This window comes from Oncorhynchus gorbuscha, unplaced genomic scaffold, assembly GCF_021184085.1.
Source record: "Oncorhynchus gorbuscha isolate QuinsamMale2020 ecotype Even-year unplaced genomic scaffold, OgorEven_v1.0 Un_scaffold_7790, whole genome shotgun sequence".
In the NCBI taxonomy this organism is placed as follows: domain Eukaryota; kingdom Metazoa; phylum Chordata; class Actinopteri; order Salmoniformes; family Salmonidae; genus Oncorhynchus; species Oncorhynchus gorbuscha.
Genome location: NW_025751107.1, coordinates 1 through 16,493, shown reverse-complemented (window position 1 = coordinate 16,493; position 16,493 = coordinate 1). Strand labels below are relative to the sequence as shown.

The following is a 16,493-nucleotide window of genomic DNA, read 5'->3' as shown; positions in this document are numbered from 1 at the left end:
ATTAACAGTGATGACACATACCTAAATCTGTTGTCGATTCTGGCGTAACGTCAATAACAACTGACTCCACCGAGGACAGAAGTTGCTGCTGGATGTTTGGAAGGTCAGTGAAGTCAGAGACAGACAGAGCGTAACTGGGATCATGTGATATCCTCTGCAATTCTCTGCTATCAGAGCTCCTTGTTCCAATTCCAAAGATCAAGACCCCAAGCTCCTTCAGAGCAGAAGCTGGAGTGTCAACATTGTCAAAGGACCTTCCACCACTCAGCAGAATCAGTAACTGTGGAACACCTTCAGTGCGTCGACTTCCGGAGGAGGCAGTCAAGACATTGTCTCTCACATACTGGAGAGCTGCTCCAGTGTTGAGAGGTCTCCCACCTTTGTGTCTCAGACCTCTTACAGTGTTGAGAATCTCTCCTTTTGTTGTGTATGTGTTCAGATAGAATTGGGCGGCTGGATCTCTACTGTACTGGACCACAGCCACGCGATCTTTGTTCTCATCCACACCGAGTGTCTCCACTACTCTTTGAACAAAGTCCCGCATTGCTGGGAATCCACTCCTCGTGCCATCAGATCCATCCAGCAAGAACACGACATCCCTCCTGGGAGCCTGACTCTCAACTAGAGAATGTGAATGTTGAGAAAAAGAGTTTTATTAAATGATGCATAGATAGGTAAGGGCAAAACAGGACAAAGCTGCTTCCTTCACATGTCAGTCATCCTTTTCCCTAATCTCAAACAACCATTCAAAGAAAGTGTCAATGTGTGCATTGGACTGAGTGCTATCATAGAGAACATTCCTACAGAGGTATGAAATAAATCCAACATGAAAGGCCTCGGGAGGTATCTACCTAAAATGTCAAAGCTATCAAATACTGAAATCCTGATGTAAGAGTGAAAATGGAACTGATCACAACCATATTTATCTTACCTAGGATTGTTGGTTTTACTGTTGGTGTCATGGTTGTGACCTGTACAATGACAGTGCCCATAGCAGAAAGAAGCTGCTGTTGGACGTTGGGGAGGTCAGTAAATTCAGACACGGAAAGAGCATAACTGGGGTCATAGGATATTTTTGTAATTCTCTGCTATCAGAGCTCCTTGTTCCAATTCCAAACACCAAGACACCAAGCTCCTTGAGAGCAGACGCTGGTGTATCTACATTGTCAAAGGACCTTCCACCATTCAGCAGTATCAGAATCTGTGGAACACCTTCAAGGCGCCTACTTCCGGAGGAGGCAATAAAGACATTGTCCCTGACATACTGGAGAGCTGCCCCAGTGTTGAGGGGTCTCCCTCCTTTGTGCCTCAGGCCTCTTACGGTGTCCACAACGTCTTCCTTTGTTGTGTAAGTGTTCAAATAGAAGTGGGCCTCTGATTCTTTGCTATACTGGACCACAGAGACTCGATCTCTGTTCTCCTCCACAGTGAGTTTCTCTACCACTCTTTGAACAAAGTCACGCATTGCTGGAAAGCCATTCCTAGTGCCATCAGAACCATCCAGCAGGAATACTACATCCTTTCTGGCAATGCTTTGGTCCACTAAGAGTTTCAGAAACAAAACAGAAAATATGTTAGCATTGCTTCAATGAACCTGAGACTGAAATATGTGTGTTGTTTTAGTTGTCCTAGATAACGCATCCGTTCTTACCTATGACTGTTGGGGTTTTGGGTGTGGCCTCAACTTGTACAGTTATGAGTGTGGAGAAAAACTGCTCCTGGATGCTGGGGAGGTCAGTGAATTCAGAAACAGACTGGGAAAAACTAGGATCAGTGGCAATCCCTTGAACCTCTCTGCTGGAATTTCTGGTTCCAATGCCAAAGATCAAGACCCCACTGTCTTTCAGGGCAGAAGCTGGTATGTCAACATTATCACTGGACCTTCCCCCACTCAGCAGTATCAGCATCTGAGGGACGCCCTCTTGGCTTCTGCTTCCAGAGGAGGCAGTAAGGACGTTGTCCCTTACGTATTGGAGGGCTGCCCCAGTGTTAAGGGGTCTACCTCCTCTGTGCCTCAGACTTCTCACAGTGTTAAGAATGTCCTCCTTTGTGGTGTATGTGTTCAGATAGAAATGAACTTCTTGATCTCTACCGTACTGGACAACAGAAACGCGGTCTTTGTCTCCTCCCACATTGAGTTTCCCCACTACTCGCTGAACAAAATCACGCATTGCTGGGAATCCATTCCTTGTGCCATCAGAACCATCCACAAGGAATACCACATCCTTTCTGGAGGTGTCATGATCAACTGAGAAAATAAAAAGATTATGTCAATCAGACAGTTGAAATGTGGGGCTTGTGGTCAAATTATACCGTTGTTTCTAAGACTCAGCTGACATTTTACTAACACTTCCTGACTCTCAATTAACAGTGATGACACATACCTAAATCTGTTGTCGATTCTGGCGTAACGTCAATAACAACTGACTCCACCGAGGACAGAAGTTGCTGCTGGATGTTTGGAAGGTCAGTGAAGTCAGAGACAGACAGAGCGTAACTGGGATCATGTGATATCCTCTGCAATTCTCTGCTATCAGAGCTCCTTGTTCCAATTCCAAAGATCAAGACCCCAAGCTCCTTCAGAGCAGAAGCTGGAGTGTCAACATTGTCAAAGGACCTTCCACCACTCAGCAGAATCAGTAACTGTGGAACACCTTCAGTGCGTCGACTTCCGGAGGAGGCAGTCAAGACATTGTCTCTCACATACTGGAGAGCTGCTCCAGTGTTGAGAGGTCTCCCACCTTTGTGTCTCAGACCTCTTACAGTGTTGAGAATCTCTCCTTTTGTTGTGTATGTGTTCAGATAGAATTGGGCGGCTGGATCTCTACTGTACTGGACCACAGCCACGCGATCTTTGTTCTCATCCACACCGAGTGTCTCCACTACTCTTTGAACAAAGTCCCGCATTGCTGGGAATCCACTCCTCGTGCCATCAGATCCATCCAGCAAGAACACGACATCCCTCCTGGGAGCCTGACTCTCAACTAGAGAATGTGAATGTTGAGAAAAAGAGTTTTATTAAATGATGCATAGATAGGTAAGGGCAAAACAGGACAAAGCTGCTTCCTTCACATGTCAGTCATCCTTTTCCCTAATCTCAAACAACCATTCAAAGAAAGTGTCAATGTGTGCATTGGACTGAGTGCTATCATAGAGAACATTCCTACAGAGGTATGAAATAAATCCAACATGAAAGGCCTCGGGAGGTATCTACCTAAAATGTCAAAGCTATCAAATACTGAAATCCTGATGTAAGAGTGAAAATGGAACTGATCACAACCATATTTATCTTACCTAGGATTGTTGGTTTTACTGTTGGTGTCATGGTTGTGACCTGTACAATGACAGTGCCCATAGCAGAAAGAAGCTGCTGTTGGACGTTGGGGAGGTCAGTAAATTCAGACACGGAAAGAGCATAACTGGGGTCATAGGATATTTTTGTAATTCTCTGCTATCAGAGCTCCTTGTTCCAATTCCAAACACCAAGACACCAAGCTCCTTGAGAGCAGACGCTGGTGTATCTACATTGTCAAAGGACCTTCCACCATTCAGCAGTATCAGAATCTGTGGAACACCTTCAAGGCGCCTACTTCCGGAGGAGGCAATAAAGACATTGTCCCTGACATACTGGAGAGCTGCCCCAGTGTTGAGGGGTCTCCCTCCTTTGTGCCTCAGGCCTCTTACGGTGTCCACAACGTCTTCCTTTGTTGTGTAAGTGTTCAAATAGAAGTGGGCCTCTGATTCTTTGCTATACTGGACCACAGAGACTCGATCTCTGTTCTCCTCCACAGTGAGTTTCTCTACCACTCTTTGAACAAAGTCACGCATTGCTGGAAAGCCATTCCTAGTGCCATCAGAACCATCCAGCAGGAATACTACATCCTTTCTGGCAATGCTTTGGTCCACTAAGAGTTTCAGAAACAAAACAGAAAATATGTTAGCATTGCTTCAATGAACCTGAGACTGAAATATGTGTGTTGTTTTAGTTGTCCTAGATAACGCATCCGTTCTTACCTATGACTGTTGGGGTTTTGGGTGTGGCCTCAACTTGTACAGTTATGAGTGTGGAGAAAAACTGCTCCTGGATGCTGGGGAGGTCAGTGAATTCAGAAACAGACTGGGAAAAACTAGGATCAGTGGCAATCCCTTGAACCTCTCTGCTGGAATTTCTGGTTCCAATGCCAAAGATCAAGACCCCACTGTCTTTCAGGGCAGAAGCTGGTATGTCAACATTATCACTGGACCTTCCCCCACTCAGCAGTATCAGCATCTGAGGGACGCCCTCTTGGCTTCTGCTTCCAGAGGAGGCAGTAAGGACGTTGTCCCTTACGTATTGGAGGGCTGCCCCAGTGTTAAGGGGTCTACCTCCTCTGTGCCTCAGACTTCTCACAGTGTTAAGAATGTCCTCCTTTGTGGTGTATGTGTTCAGATAGAAATGAACTTCTTGATCTCTACCGTACTGGACAACAGAAACGCGGTCTTTGTCTCCTCCCACATTGAGTTTCCCCACTACTCGCTGAACAAAATCACGCATTGCTGGGAATCCATTCCTTGTGCCATCAGAACCATCCACAAGGAATACCACATCCTTTCTGGAGGTGTCATGATCAACTGAGAAAATAAAAAGATTATGTCAATCAGACAGTTGAAATGTGGGGCTTGTGGTCAAATTATACCGTTGTTTCTAAGACTCAGCTGACATTTTACTAACACTTCCTGACTCTCAATTAACAGTGATGACACATACCTAAATCTGTTGTCGATTCTGGCGTAACGTCAATAACAACTGACTCCACCGAGGACAGAAGTTGCTGCTGGATGTTTGGAAGGTCAGTGAAGTCAGAGACAGACAGAGCGTAACTGGGATCATGTGATATCCTCTGCAATTCTCTGCTATCAGAGCTCCTTGTTCCAATTCCAAAGATCAAGACCCCAAGCTCCTTCAGAGCAGAAGCTGGAGTGTCAACATTGTCAAAGGACCTTCCACCACTCAGCAGAATCAGTAACTGTGGAACACCTTCAGTGCGTCGACTTCCGGAGGAGGCAGTCAAGACATTGTCTCTCACATACTGGAGAGCTGCTCCAGTGTTGAGAGGTCTCCCACCTTTGTGTCTCAGACCTCTTACAGTGTTGAGAATCTCTCCTTTTGTTGTGTATGTGTTCAGATAGAATTGGGCGGCTGGATCTCTACTGTACTGGACCACAGCCACGCGATCTTTGTTCTCATCCACACCGAGTGTCTCCACTACTCTTTGAACAAAGTCCCGCATTGCTGGGAATCCACTCCTCGTGCCATCAGATCCATCCAGCAAGAACACGACATCCCTCCTGGGAGCCTGACTCTCAACTAGAGAATGTGAATGTTGAGAAAAAGAGTTTTATTAAATGATGCATAGATAGGTAAGGGCAAAACAGGACAAAGCTGCTTCCTTCACATGTCAGTCATCCTTTTCCCTAATCTCAAACAACCATTCAAAGAAAGTGTCAATGTGTGCATTGGACTGAGTGCTATCATAGAGAACATTCCTACAGAGGTATGAAATAAATCCAACATGAAAGGCCTCGAGGTATCTACCTAAATGTCAGTGCTAATAAATACTGAAATCCTGATGCAAGAGGAAATGGAACTGATCACAACCATATTTATCTTACCTAGGATTGTTGGTTTTACTGTTGGTGTCATGGTTGTGACCTGTACAATGACAGTGCCCATAGCAGAAAGAAGCTGCTGTTGGACGTTGGGGAGGTCAGTAAATTCAGACACGGAAAGAGCATAACTGGGGTCATAGGGATATTTTTGTAATTCTCTGCTATCAGAGCTCCTTGTTCCAATTCCAAACACCAAGACACCAAGCTTTAGAGCAGACGCTGGTGTATCTACATTGTCAAAGGACCTTCCACCATTCAGCAGTATCAGAATCTGTGGAACACCTTCAAGGCGCCTACTTCCGGAGGAGGCAATAAAGACATTGTCCCTGACATACTGGAGAGCTGCCCCAGTGTTGAGGGGTCTCCCTCCTTTGTGCCTCAGGCCTCTTGCGGTGTCCACAACGTCTTCCTTTGTTGTGTAAGTGTTCAAATAGAAGTGGGCCTCTGATTCTTTGCTATACTGGACCACAGAGACTCGATCTCTGTTCTCCTCCACAGTGAGTTTCTACCACTCTTTGAACAAAGTCACGCATTGCTGGAAAGCCATTCCTAGTGCCATCAGAACCATCCAGCAGGAATACATCCTTTCTGGCAATGCTTTGGTCCACTAAGTTTTCAGAAACAAAACAGAAAATATGTTAGCATTGCTTCAATGAACCTGAGACTGAAATATGTGTGTTGTTTTAGTTGTCCTAGATAACGCATCCGTTCTTACCTATGACTGTTGGGGTTTTGGGTGTGGCCTCAACTTGTACAGTTATGAGTGTGGAGAAAAACTGCTCCTGGATGCTGGGGAGGTCAGTGAATTCAGAAACAGACTGGGAAAAACTAGGATCAGTGGCAATCCCTTGAACCTCTCTGCTGGAATTTCTGGTTCCAATGCCAAAGATCAAGACCCCACTGTCTTTCAGGGCAGAAGCTGGTATGTCAACATTATCACTGGACCTTCCCCCACTCAGCAGTATCAGCATCTGAGGGACGCCCTCTTGGCTTCTGCTTCCAGAGGAGGCAGTAGGGACGTTGTCCCTTGTCATTGGAGGGCTGCCCCAGTGTTAAGGGGTCTACCTCCTCTGTGCCTCAGACTTCTCACAGTGTTAAGAATGTCCTCCTTTGTGGTGTATGTGTTTGAGATAGAAATGAACTTGGATCTCTACCGTACTGGACAACAGAAACGCGGTCTGTCTCCTCCCACATTGAGTTTCCCCACTACTCGCTGAACAAAAAATCACGCATTGCTGGGAATCCATTCCTTGTGCCATCAGAACCATCCACAGGAATACCACATCCTTTCTGGAGGTGTCATGATCAACTGAGAAAATAAAAGATTATGTCAATCAGACAGTTGAAATGTGGGGCTTGTGGTCAAATTATACCGTTGTTTCTAAGACTCAGCTGACATTTTACTAACACTTCCTGATTCTCAATTAACAGTGATGACACATACCTAAATCTGTTGTTTATTCTGGCATAACGTCAATAACAACTGACTCCACCGAGGACAGAAGTTGCTGCTGGATGTTTGGAAGGTCAGTGAAGTCAGAGACAGACAGAGCGTAACTGGGATCATGTGATATCCTCTGCAATTCTCTGCTATCAGAGCTCCTTGTTCCAATTCCAAAGATCAAGACCCCAAGCTCCTTCAGAGCAGAAGCTGGAGTGTCAACATTGTCAAAGGACCTTCCACCACTCAGCAGAATCAGTAACTGTGGAACACCTTCAGTGCGTCGACTTCCGGAGGAGGCAGTCAAGACATTGTCTCTCACATACTGGAGAGCTGCTCCAGTGTTGAGAGGTCTCCCACCTTGTGTCTCAGACCTCTTACAGTGTTGAGAATCTCTCCTTTTGTTGTGTATGTGTTCAGATAGAATTGGGCGGCTGGATCTCTACTGTACTGGACCACAGCCACGCGATCTTTTGTTCTCATCCACACCGAGTGTCTCCACTACTCTTTGAACAAAGTCCCGCATTGCTGGGAATCCACTCCTCGTGCCATCAGATCCATCCAGCAAGAACACGACATCCCTCCTGGGAGCCTGACTCTCAACTAGAGAATGTGAATGTTGGAGAAAAAGAGTTTTATTAAATGATGCATAGATTAGGTAAGGGCAAAACAGGACAAAGCTGCTTCCTTCACATGTCAGTCATCCTTTTCCCTAATCTCAAACAACCATTCAAAGAAAGTGTCAATGTGCATTGGACTGAGTGCTATCATAGAGAACATTCCTACAGAGGTATGAAATAAATCCAACATGAAAGGCCTCAGGAGGTATCTACCTAAATGTCAAAGCTATCAAATACTGAAATCCTGATGTAAGAGTGAAAATGGAACTGATCACAACCATATTTATCTTACCTAGATTGTTGGTTTTACTGTTGGTGTCTGGTTGTGACCTGTACAATGACAGTGCCCATAGCAGAAAGAAGCTGCTGTTGGACGTTGAGGGAGGTCGGTAAATTCAGACACGGAAAGAGCATAACTGGGGTCATAGGATATTTTTGTAATTCTCTGCTATCAGAGCTCCTTGTTCCAATTCCAAACACCAAGACACCAAGCTCCTTGAGAGCAGACGCCGGTGTATCTACATTGTCAAGGACCTTCCACCATTCAGCAGTATCAGAATCTGTGGAACACCTTCAAGGCGCCTACTTCGGAGGAGGCAATAAAGACATTGTCCCTGACATACTGGAGAGCTGCCCCAGTGTTGAGGGGGTCTCCCTCCTTTGTGCCTCCAGGCCTCTACGGTGTCCACAACGTCTTCCTTTGTTGTGTAAATGTTCAAATAGAAGTGGGCCTCTGATTCTTTTATACTGGACCACAGAGACTCGATCTCTGTTCTCTCCACAGTGAGTTCTACCACTCTTTGAACAAAGTCACTTTATTGCTGGAAAGCCATTCCTAGTGCCATCAGAACCATCCAGCAGGAATACTACATCCTTTCTGGCAATGCTTTGGTCCACTAAGAGTTTCAGAAACAAAACAGAAAATATGTTAGCATTGCTTCAATGAACCTGAGACTGAAATATGTGTGTTGTTTTAGTTGTCCTAGATAACGCATCCCGTTCTGCCTATGACTGTTGGGGTTTTGGGTGTGGCCTCAACTTGTACAGTTATGAGTGTGGAGAAAACTGCTCCTGGATGCTGGGGAGGTCAGTGAATTCAGAAACAGACTGGGAAAAACTAGGATCAGTGGCAATCCCTTGAACCTCTCTGCTGGAATTTCTGGTTCCAATGCCAAAGATCAAGACCCCACTGTCTTTCAGGGCAGAAGCTGGTATGTCAACATTATCCTGGACCTTCCCCCACTCAGCAGTATCAGCATCTGAGGGACGCCCTCTTGGCTTCTGCTTCCAGAGGAGGCAGTAAGGACGTGTCCCTTACGTATTGGAGGGCTGCCCCAGTGTTAAGGGGTCTACCTCCTCTGTGCCTCAGACTTCTCACAGTGTTAAGAATGTCCTCCTTTGTGGTGTATGTGTTCAGATAGAAATGAACTTCTTCTTGATCTCTACCGTACTGGACAACAGAAACGCGGTCTTTGTCTCCTCCCCACATTGAGTTTCCCCACTACTCGCTGGAACAAAATCACGCATTGCTGGGAATCCATTCCTTGTGCCATCAGAACCATCCACAAGGAATACCACATCCTTTCTGGAGGGTGTCATGATCAACTGAGAAAATAAAAGATTATGTCAATCAGACAGTTGAAATGTGGGGCTTGTGGTCAAATTATACCGTTGTTTCTAAGACTCAGCTGACATTTTACTAACACTTCCTGACTCTCAATTAACAGTGATGACATACCTAAATCTGTTGTCGTTCTGGCGTAACGTCAATAACAACTGACTCCACCGGTACAGAAGTTGCTGCTGGATGTTTGGAAGGTCAGTGAAGTCAGAGACAGACAGAGCGTAACTGGGATCATGTGATATCTCGTAATTCTCTGCTATCAGAGCTCCTGTTCCACCTAAAGATCAAGACCCCAAGCTCCTTCAGAGCAGAAGCTGGAGGTCAACATTGTCAAAGGACCTTCCACCACTCAGCAGAATCAGTAATCGGAACACCTTCAGTGCCGACTTCCGGGAGGAGGCAGTCAAGACATTGTTCATGCATACTGGAGAGCTGCTCCAGTGTTGAGAGGTCTCCCACCTTGTGTCTCAGACCTCTTTGGCAGTGTTGAGAATCTCTTTTGTTGTGTATGTGTTCAGATAGAATTGGGCGGCTGGATCTCTACTGTACTGGACCACAGCCACGCGATCTTTGTTCTCATCCACACCGAGTGTCTCCACTACTTGAACAAAGTCCCGCATTGCTGGGAATCCACTCCTCGTGCCATCAGATCCATCCAGCAAGAACACGACATCCCTCCTGGGAGCCTGACTCTCAACTAGAGAATGTGAATGTTGAGAAAAAGAGTTTTATTAAATGATGCATAGATAGGTAAGGGCAAAACAGGACAAAGCTGCTTCCTTCACATGTCAGTCATCCTTTTCCCTAATCTCAAACAACCATTCAAAGAAAGTGTCAATGTGTGCATTGGACTGAGTGCTATCATAGAGAACATTCCTACAGAGGTATGAAATAAATCCAACATGAAAGGCCTCGGGAGGTATCTACCTAAAATGTCAAAGCTATCAAATACTGAAATCCTGATGTAAGAGTGAAAATGGAACTGATCACAACCATATTTATCTTACCTAGGATTGTTGGTTTTACTGTTGGTGTCATGGTTGTGACCTGTACAATGACAGTGCCCATAGCAGAAAGAAGCTGCTGTTGGACGTTGGGGAGGTCAGTAAATTCAGACACGGAAAGAGCATAACTGGGGTCATAGGATATTTTTTGTAATTCTCTGCTATCAGAGCTCCTTGTTCCAATTCCAAACACCAAGACACCAAGCTCCTTGAGAGCAGACGCTGGTGTATCTACATTGTCAAAGGACCTTCCACCATTCAGCAGTATCAGAATCTGTGGAACACCTTCAAGGCGCCTACTTCCGGAGGAGGCAATAAAGACATTGTCCCTGACATACTGGAGAGCTGCCCCAGTGTTGAGGGGTCTCCCTCCTTTGTGCCTCAGGCCTCTTACGGTGTCCACAACGTCTTCCTTTGTTGTGTAAGTGTTCAAATAGAAGTGGGCCTCTGATTCTTTGCTATACTGGACCACAGAGACTCGATCTCTGTTCTCCTCCACAGTGAGTTTCTCTACCACTCTTTGAACAAAGTCACGCATTGCTGGAAAGCCATTCCTAGTGCCATCAGAACCATCCAGCAGGAATACTACATCCTTTCTGGCAATGCTTTGGTCCACTAAGAGTTTCAGAAACAAAACAGAAAATATGTTAGCATTGCTTCAATGAACCTGAGACTGAAATATGTGTGTTGTTTTAGTTGTCCTAGATAACGCATCCGTTCTTACCTATGACTGTTGGGGTTTTGGGTGTGGCCTCAACTTGTACAGTTATGAGTGTGGAGAAAAACTGCTCCTGGATGCTGGGGAGGTCAGTGAATTCAGAAACAGACTGGGAAAAACTAGGATCAGTGGCAATCCCTTGAACCTCTCTGCTGGAATTTCTGGTTCCAATGCCAAAGATCAAGACCCCACTGTCTTTCAGGGCAGAAGCTGGTATGTCAACATTATCACTGGACCTTCCCCCACTCAGCAGTATCAGCATCTGAGGGACGCCCTCTTGGCTTCTGCTTCCAGAGGAGGCAGTAAGGACGTTGTCCCTTACGTATTGGAGGGCTGCCCCAGTGTTAAGGGGTCTACCTCCTCTGTGCCTCAGACTTCTCACAGTGTTAAGAATGTCCTCCTTTGTGGTGTATGTGTTCAGATAGAAATGAACTTCTTGATCTCTACAGATTGACAACAGAAACTGGGTTCTTTGTCTCCTCCCCATTACTGAGTTTCCCCACTACTCGCTGAACAAAATCAATGCGCACATTGCTGGGAATCCATTCCTTGTGCCATCAGAACCATCCACAAGGAATACCATATCCTTTCTGGAGGTGTCATGATCAACTGAGAAAAATAAAAGATTATGTCAATCAGACAGTTGAAATGTGGGGCTTGTGGTCAAATTATACCGTTGTTTCTAAGACTCTCAGCTGACATTTTACTAACACTTCCTGACTTCAATTAACAGTGATGACACATACCTAAATCTGCTGTCGATTCTGGCGTAACGTCAATAAATAACTGACTCCACCGAGGACAGAAGTTGCTGCTGGATGTTTGGAAGGTCAGTGAAGTCAGAGACAGACAGAGCGTAACTGGGATCATGTGATATCTCTGCAATTCTCTGCTATCAGAGCTCCTTGTTCCAATTCCAAAGATCAAGACCCCAAGCTCCTTCAGAGCAGAAGCTGGAGTGTCAACATTGTCAAAGGACCTTCCACCACTCAGCAGAATCAGTAACTGTGGAACACCTTCAGTGCCGACTTCCGGAGGAGGCAGTCAAGACATTGTCTCACATACTGGAGAGCTGCTCCAGTGTTGAGAGGTCTCCCACCTGTGTCTCAGACCTCTTGCAGTGCTGAGAATCTCTGCTTGTTGTGTATGTGTTCAGATAGAATTGCGGCTGGATCTCTACTGTACTGGACCACAGCCACGCGATCTTTGTTCTCATCACACCGAAAGTGTCTCCACTACTCTGAACAAAGTCCCGCATTGCTGGGAATCCACTCCTCGTGCCATCAGATCCATCCAGCAAGAACACGACATCCTCCTGGGAGCCTGACTCTCAACTAGAATGTGAATGTTGAGAAAAAGAGTTTTATTAAATGATGCATAGATAGGTAAGGGCAAAAACAGGACAAACACTTCCTTCACATGTCAGTCATCCTTTTCCCTAATCTCAAACAACCATTCAAAGAAAGTGTCAATGTGTGCATTGGACTGAGTGCTATCATAGAGAACATTCCTACAGAGGTATGAAATAAATCCAACATGAAAGGCCTCGGGAGGTATCTACCTAAAATGTCAAAGCTATCAAATACTGAAATCCTGATGTAAGAGTGAAAATGGAACTGATCACAACCATATTTATCTTACCTAGGATTGTTGGTTTTACTGTTGGTGTCATGGTTGTGACCTGTACAATGACAGTGCCCATAGCAGAAAGAAGCTGCTGTTGGACGTTGGGGAGGTCAGTAAATTCAGACACGGAAAGAGCATAACTGGGGTCATAGGATATTTTTTGTAATTCTCTGCTATCAGAGCTCCTTGTTCCAATTCCAAACACCAAGACACCAAGCTCCTTGAGAGCAGACGCTGGTGTATCTACATTGTCAAAGGACCTTCCACCATTCAGCAGTATCAGAATCTGTGGAACACCTTCAAGGCGCCTACTTCCGGAGGAGGCAATAAAGACATTGTCCCTGACATACTGGAGAGCTGCCCCAGTGTTGAGGGGTCTCCCTCCTTTGTGCCTCAGGCCTCTTACGGTGTCCACAACGTCTTCCTTTGTTGTGTAAGTGTTCAAATAGAAGTGGGCCTCTGATTCTTTGCTATACTGGACCACAGAGACTCGATCTCTGTTCTCCTCCACAGTGAGTTTCTCTACCACTCTTTGAACAAAGTCACGCATTGCTGGAAAGCCATTCCTAGTGCCATCAGAACCATCCAGCAGGAATACTACATCCTTTCTGGCAATGCTTTGGTCCACTAAGAGTTTCAGAAACAAAACAGAAAATATGTTAGCATTGCTTCAATGAACCTGAGACTGAAATATGTGTGTTGTTTTAGTTGTCCTAGATAACGCATCCGTTCTTACCTATGACTGTTGGGGTTTTGGGTGTGGCCTCAACTTGTACAGTTATGAGTGTGGAGAAAAACTGCTCCTGGATGCTGGGGAGGTCAGTGAATTCAGAAACAGACTGGGAAAAACTAGGATCAGTGGCAATCCCTTGAACCTCTCTGCTGGAATTTCTGGTTCCAATGCCAAAGATCAAGACCCCACTGTCTTTCAGGGCAGAAGCTGGTATGTCAACATTATCACTGGACCTTCCCCCACTCAGCAGTATCAGCATCTGAGGGACGCCCTCTTGGCTTCTGCTTCCAGAGGAGGCAGTAAGGACGTTGTCCCTTACGTATTGGAGGGCTGCCCCAGTGTTAAGGGGTCTACCTCCTCTGTGCCTCAGACTTCTCACAGTGTTAAGAATGTCCTCCTTTGTGGTGTATGTGTTCAGATAGAAATGAACTTCTTGATCTCTACCGTACTGGACAACAGAAACGCGGTCTTTGTCTCCTCCCACATTGAGTTTCCCCACTACTCGCTGAACAAAATCACGCATTGCTGGGAATCCATTCCTTGTGCCATCAGAACCATCCACAAGGAATACCACATCCTTTCTGGAGGTGTCATGATCAACTGAGAAAATAAAAAGATTATGTCAATCAGACAGTTGAAATGTGGGGCTTGTGGTCAAATTATACCGTTGTTTCTAAGACTCAGCTGACATTTTACTAACACTTCCTGACTCTCAATTAACAGTGATGACACATACCTAAATCTGTTGTCGATTCTGGCGTAACGTCAATAACAACTGACTCCACCGAGGACAGAAGTTGCTGCTGGATGTTTGGAAGGTCAGTGAAGTCAGAGACAGACAGAGCGTAACTGGGATCATGTGATATCCTCTGCAATTCTCTGCTATCAGAGCTCCTTGTTCCAATTCCAAAGATCAAGACCCCAAGCTCCTTCAGAGCAGAAGCTGGAGTGTCAACATTGTCAAAGGACCTTCCACCACTCAGCAGAATCAGTAACTGTGGAACACCTTCAGTGCGTCGACTTCCGGAGGAGGCAGTCAAGACATTGTCTCTCACATACTGGAGAGCTGCTCCAGTGTTGAGAGGTCTCCCACCTTTGTGTCTCAGACCTCTTACAGTGTTGAGAATCTCTCCTTTTGTTGTGTATGTGTTCAGATAGAATTGGGCGGCTGGATCTCTACTGTACTGGACCACAGCCACGCGATCTTTGTTCTCATCCACACCGAGTGTCTCCACTACTCTTTGAACAAAGTCCCGCATTGCTGGGAATCCACTCCTCGTGCCATCAGATCCATCCAGCAAGAACACGACATCCCTCCTGGGAGCCTGACTCTCAACTAGAGAATGTGAATGTTGAGAAAAAGAGTTTTATTAAATGATGCATAGATAGGTAAGGGCAAAACAGGACAAAGCTGCTTCCTTCACATGTCAGTCATCCTTTTCCCTAATCTCAAACAACCATTCAAAGAAAGTGTCAATGTGTGCATTGGACTGAGTGCTATCATAGAGAACATTCCTACAGAGGTATGAAATAAATCCAACATGAAAGGCCTCGGGAGGTATCTACCTAAAATGTCAAAGCTATCAAATACTGAAATCCTGATGTAAGAGTGAAAATGGAACTGATCACAACCATATTTATCTTACCTAGGATTGTTGGTTTTACTGTTGGTGTCATGGTTGTGACCTGTACAATGACAGTGCCCATAGCAGAAAGAAGCTGCTGTTGGACGTTGGGGAGGTCAGTAAATTCAGACACGGAAAGAGCATAACTGGGGTCATAGGATATTTTTTGTAATTCTCTGCTATCAGAGCTCCTTGTTCCAATTCCAAACACCAAGACACCAAGCTCCTTGAGAGCAGACGCTGGTGTATCTACATTGTCAAAGGACCTTCCACCATTCAGCAGTATCAGAATCTGTGGAACACCTTCAAGGCGCCTACTTCCGGAGGAGGCAATAAAGACATTGTCCCTGACATACTGGAGAGCTGCCCCAGTGTTGAGGGGTCTCCCTCCTTTGTGCCTCAGGCCTCTTACGGTGTCCACAACGTCTTCCTTTGTTGTGTAAGTGTTCAAATAGAAGTGGGCCTCTGATTCTTTGCTATACTGGACCACAGAGACTCGATCTCTGTTCTCCTCCACAGTGAGTTTCTCTACCACTCTTTGAACAAAGTCACGCATTGCTGGAAAGCCATTCCTAGTGCCATCAGAACCATCCAGCAGGAATACTACATCCTTTCTGGCAATGCTTTGGTCCACTAAGAGTTTCAGAAACAAAACAGAAAATATGTTAGCATTGCTTCAATGAACCTGAGACTGAAATATGTGTGTTGTTTTAGTTGTCCTAGATAACGCATCCGTTCTTACCTATGACTGTTGGGGTTTTGGGTGTGGCCTCAACTTGTACAGTTATGAGTGTGGAGAAAAACTGCTCCTGGATGCTGGGGAGGTCAGTGAATTCAGAAACAGACTGGGAAAAACTAGGATCAGTGGCAATCCCTTGAACCTCTCTGCTGGAATTTCTGGTTCCAATGCCAAAGATCAAGACCCCACTGTCTTTCAGGGCAGAAGCTGGTATGTCAACATTATCACTGGACCTTCCCCCACTCAGCAGTATCAGCATCTGAGGGACGCCCTCTTGGCTTCTGCTTCCAGAGGAGGCAGTAAGGACGTTGTCCCTTACGTATTGGAGGGCTGCCCCAGTGTTAAGGGGTCTACCTCCTCTGTGCCTCAGACTTCTCACAGTGTTAAGAATGTCCTCCTTTGTGGTGTATGTGTTCAGATAGAAATGAACTTCTTGATCTCTACCGTACTGGACAACAGAAACGCGGTCTTTGTCTCCTCCCACATTGAGTTTCCCCACTACTCGCTGAACAAAATCACGCATTGCTGGGAATCCATTCCTTGTGCCATCAGAACCATCCACAAGGAATACCACATCCTTTCTGGAGGTGTCATGATCAACTGAGAAAATAAAAAGATTATGTCAATCAGACAGTTGAAATGTGGGGCTTGTGGTCAAATTATACCGTTGTTTCTAAGACTCAGCTGACATTTTACTAACACTTCCTGACTCTC

At 45.6% G+C, this 16,493-nt stretch overlaps 3 protein-coding genes across 3 annotated transcripts; all 3 read right to left on the bottom strand.

Moving 5' to 3' along the window:
- Positions 1 to 21: 21 nt before the first annotated feature.
- Positions 22 to 5,784, bottom strand: LOC124029819 (collagen alpha-3(VI) chain-like; the record flags this gene model as incomplete). The annotated part of the gene is given in 10 exon segments (XM_046341399.1): positions 22 to 621; positions 932 to 1,075; positions 1,078 to 1,542; positions 1,652 to 2,248; positions 2,385 to 2,984; positions 3,215 to 3,246; positions 3,335 to 3,905; positions 4,015 to 4,611; positions 4,748 to 5,347; positions 5,653 to 5,784. Coding segments are annotated over 10 exon segments (4,267 nt in total), but the record flags the coding sequence as incomplete, so codon positions are not given.
- Positions 5,785 to 9,801: 4,017 nt separating this feature from the next.
- On the bottom strand, positions 9,802 to 12,272 carry LOC124029818 (collagen alpha-3(VI) chain-like). The gene is made up of 4 exons (XM_046341398.1): positions 12,118 to 12,272; positions 11,063 to 11,499; positions 10,342 to 10,953; positions 9,802 to 10,031 (listed from the first exon to the last, which is right to left on the bottom strand). The coding sequence occupies exons 1-4, from the start codon at positions 12,270 to 12,272 to the stop codon at positions 9,802 to 9,804; spliced, it is 1,434 nt and encodes a 477-aa protein (XP_046197354.1).
- On the bottom strand, positions 12,272 to 16,402 carry LOC124029817 (collagen alpha-3(VI) chain-like). The gene is made up of 6 exons (XM_046341397.1): positions 15,783 to 16,402; positions 15,062 to 15,673; positions 14,152 to 14,751; positions 13,419 to 14,015; positions 12,698 to 13,309; positions 12,272 to 12,390 (listed from the first exon to the last, which is right to left on the bottom strand). The coding sequence occupies exons 1-6, from the start codon at positions 16,300 to 16,302 to the stop codon at positions 12,272 to 12,274; spliced, it is 3,060 nt and encodes a 1,019-aa protein (XP_046197353.1). The 5' UTR covers positions 16,303 to 16,402.
- Positions 16,403 to 16,493: the final 91 nt, after the last annotated feature.

What these genes read in the sequence shown, in the direction of transcription:
- LOC124029818 (XM_046341398.1), bottom strand. Translation starts at nt 12,272, where the DNA reads ATGAGAACAAAGATCGCGTGGCTGTGGTCCAGTACAGTAGAGATCCAG. An exon ending in CAAAACCCCAACAGTCATAG is followed by an intron (nt 10,954 to 11,062) that starts GTAAGAACGGAT and finishes TGAAACTCTTAG; the next exon opens with TGGACCAAAGCATTGCCAGA. An exon ending in AGTAAAACCAACAATCCTAG is followed by an intron (nt 10,032 to 10,341) that starts GTAAGATAAATA and finishes CACATTCTCTAG; the next exon opens with TTGAGAGTCAGGCTCCCAGG.
- LOC124029817 (XM_046341397.1), bottom strand. Translation starts at nt 16,302, where the DNA reads ATGCGTGATTTTGTTCAGCGAGTAGTGGGGAAACTCAATGTGGGAGGA. An exon ending in CAAAACCCCAACAGTCATAG is followed by an intron (nt 15,674 to 15,782) that starts GTAAGAACGGAT and finishes TGAAACTCTTAG; the next exon opens with TGGACCAAAGCATTGCCAGA. An exon ending in AGAATCGACAACAGATTTAG is followed by an intron (nt 14,016 to 14,151) that starts GTATGTGTCATC and finishes TTATTTTCTCAG; the next exon opens with TTGATCATGACACCTCCAGA.